General features: G+C 44.5%; 1 protein-coding gene across 1 annotated transcript; it reads left to right on the top strand.

The window, feature by feature from the left end:
- The first annotated feature begins 957 nt into the window (after window positions 1-957).
- Window positions 958-2506, top strand: LOC121918152 (zinc finger protein 39-like). The gene is made up of 2 exons (XM_042444246.1): window positions 958-1328; window positions 2181-2506. The coding sequence occupies exons 1-2, from the start codon at window positions 984-986 to the stop codon at window positions 2352-2354; spliced, it is 519 nt and encodes a 172-aa protein (XP_042300180.1). The 5' UTR covers window positions 958-983; the 3' UTR covers window positions 2355-2506.
- Window positions 2507-2777: the final 271 nt, after the last annotated feature.

Here is a 2777-nt window from a genome sequence, read left to right as displayed (position 1 = left end):
GTGCTGCTTGTGACTGTTGGGAATATTGTTCCGGAACCTTCTCTGAGGCCTCAGTTGAACAGAGGGATCTCTTTCTCTCCTGAGGCTCCAGAGTCAGAAGAAGGCCAGGCTCCTTGGGCCAAAAGGAAGGAAGTGTGTCTCTTTGTGTGTCTTTTGTGTCTCTTTTCTGAGAAGGTTTTCTTATTACACAGCTCTACTCCTTCTGGGGAACATGGGTTTTTTTAAAGGATCAGAAATGGGAGGATAGTTTTAACACAAGCCTTCTTCTTCTTCTTCTTCACAAACATTGGGCTTTGGCTTGTAAGAGGAGGATTGTCCCCCCAAAAGGCCAAAAGTGGCTTCTTTGGGAAGTTTTAAAAGTCTCCCCAGTTTCCTTATTAATAGATTTTCAGGGAAGAAGGAAGGAGACAGACCAGAATAACTCATATTACCAAGAATGACACAAATAAACATAGAAACAAACAACAACAGGAAGAATAACTATTACAGACTAAAACAAACTACTTTTTTTAAAAGGAAAGCCGTTCTTAGGAGGGTAAATACAAGACATGGGTGCTTCTGCCCTTTTACAACCGACTTAGGCTGTATCTGCACTGCAGAAATAATCCAGTTCTAAAGTGTGTTAACTCTTCTAGTTCCATCCTATGGAATCCTGGGATTTGTAGTTTGTTGTGGCATGAGAGCTCTTTGGCAGAGAAGGCTAAGTGTCCAAAGGTAAAATCCCAGGATTCCATAGCACTGAGTGGTTAAAGCGGAGTCAAAGTGCCTTATTTCTATAGTGCGGATGCAGCCTTCTTGGGAAAGGGGCTGATGATGGGGAAAAGAGGAGGAATGCAGAGGGGAAGCAGGTTATTTATGATGCACTCATTTCACATTTAGCTACAGGGACATAACCAGGGCCTTCTCCAATTCCCCATCCCCTAATCCCTGTCACTCTAAGAAGGCATGGAGTATTTGTTGTGTAGGGAAGCTGCAGTGAGTCTATGCTAGGTCCATGGGGCTTTGTTTGGTGCAGAGGGAGGAAGGGGATGCCCACCTCTGCATTGGCCCAAAGGAGGCATATGTCATCTGCGTATGTCACCAGCAGGATGCTGTTCTTAGTGTCTTTGAGTGCTACAGGGTTTCTTGCCAAGCCAATCCTAACCCTGGGCCCTTTTCTCAGGAACTTCATCTTGGACCCCTTGCACACGGCTTTGGAGTTTCTTTTCCTGGAAGTGACCAAGTGCAGGGCCACCAGGACCCCTGCCCACCTGATGGCCAACACAGAGGCCAAGTGGAGGGAGTTGGGCTCCAAAAGAAAGAGGATGCCCAGGAACAACAGCTCTTTGGTAAGTTGCCAACCTGACTGTTAGTTTCATCTGTGTCTGGGCTGGCTCATGAAAGCAAGCGGAAAACACACTGCCCCAATTTGGCAGAGAGAGTCCTGGTTAATCCTCTATCACCTCATTTTTTGAAGGGGCTTTGAAAATGTCCTATTTCACTGTCCTCCTCCCATTTCCCCCCTTCTCCTTAGGTCAGTTCAGTTGCTGCAAAATGTGTTCCAAGTTCAAAAGAGTGTGCATCCCATCAACTCAAAAGAGGGGAGAGGGGAGGACAAAGGGGGGCAGGGTCTTGCCCTTGCCAGGAACAGGGGCAAAAGCAAACTGCTGTAACCTTCCTCACTTGTGTTATCTTCATTGTTAAGAGCTTTGGCCATCCTGACCCCCTTCTGATGTTGCTTGTCCACATGTGTCTTCCTTTCCCGATCTATGAAATGCTGGGAGATATGGAAGAATATCTCTGAACCTAAACTGAGGGTGGGCCCAGTGGCCCTCAAGCCCAGAGTACTCCCCATAAGTGTTTTTTAAAAATGAAATTTGCCTCTGAAATTAGGTGAGATATGGCTAAATGCACTATAATTCATTGGTGACTAAATGTACTATACATGTTGGGATAGTCAGTATCTTTATCAATCAATAATATCCCAGAAATGGCCTAAATTATGTTGTTTATCATTATATATTGAAAGGATTTGAGACAAACAGGATCTCAAAAGATGTAGCTTTTTGCTTGCTTGCAGAATTTAAAGTTTATTTCCTGGACTGAATTCTGAAATCTTGAAATAATATTTGCAGTGCACCATATGCTTTCCTCCCCTTTTGTTTAATCACTCTCTGGATGAGGGCTATTTTCTGTTGCAGGTGACCTTTGCGGATGTGGCGGTGTATTTCACCGAAGAGGAATGGAAAATGTTGACGAAGAAGCAGAAACTTGTGTACAGTTCTGTAATGATGGAGAATTATGACAATGTAGCCTCTGTGGGTAAGGAACCTGAATCCATTGCACTTCCTGTGAAGACTGAGGGCCCTTCATAATTCACTGTCAGAGCGATATGACTTGCTTCCATTGTCCTGTGTCCTTTTCTCTGGGACAGCAGAAAGCAAGCCAGCTTCATCCTGAATAGGACATCTCTTCAAATATCTGAACAGGGCTGTCATATCCAGTCTTAACCTCTTCTCCAAGCTAAACATACCCAGCTCCTAAGTCATTCCTCAGAGAGGATGTTTTCCAGACCGTTCACCATTTTGGTTTCCCTCCTCTGGACATGCTCCAGCTTCTTAACATCTGTTTGAATTGTGCTCCCAGAACTGGACACAGGATTATTGCAAGTGAGCCCTGACCAAAACAGAATAGAGTGACACTATTACTTCCCTTGATCTTGACACTATACTATTGATACAGCCTAGGATCACATTGGCCATTTTAGCTGCTGCATCACACTGTTGACACATGTTCAA

This window comes from Sceloporus undulatus, unplaced genomic scaffold (assembly GCF_019175285.1).
Source record: "Sceloporus undulatus isolate JIND9_A2432 ecotype Alabama unplaced genomic scaffold, SceUnd_v1.1 scaffold_5168, whole genome shotgun sequence".
NCBI classification, from domain to species: domain Eukaryota; kingdom Metazoa; phylum Chordata; class Lepidosauria; order Squamata; family Phrynosomatidae; genus Sceloporus; species Sceloporus undulatus.
This window is presented reverse-complemented; position numbering and strand designations above follow the sequence as displayed.

Bases quoted from the DNA above. Each gene is read 5' to 3' on its own strand.
- LOC121918152 (XM_042444246.1), top strand. From the start codon at position 984: ATGCTAGGTCCATGGGGCTTTGTTTGGTGCAGAGGGAGGAAGGGGATG. The intron at 1,329-2,180 runs GTAAGTTGCCAA...TTTCTGTTGCAG, and splicing joins CCAGGAACAACAGCTCTTTG to GTGACCTTTGCGGATGTGGC.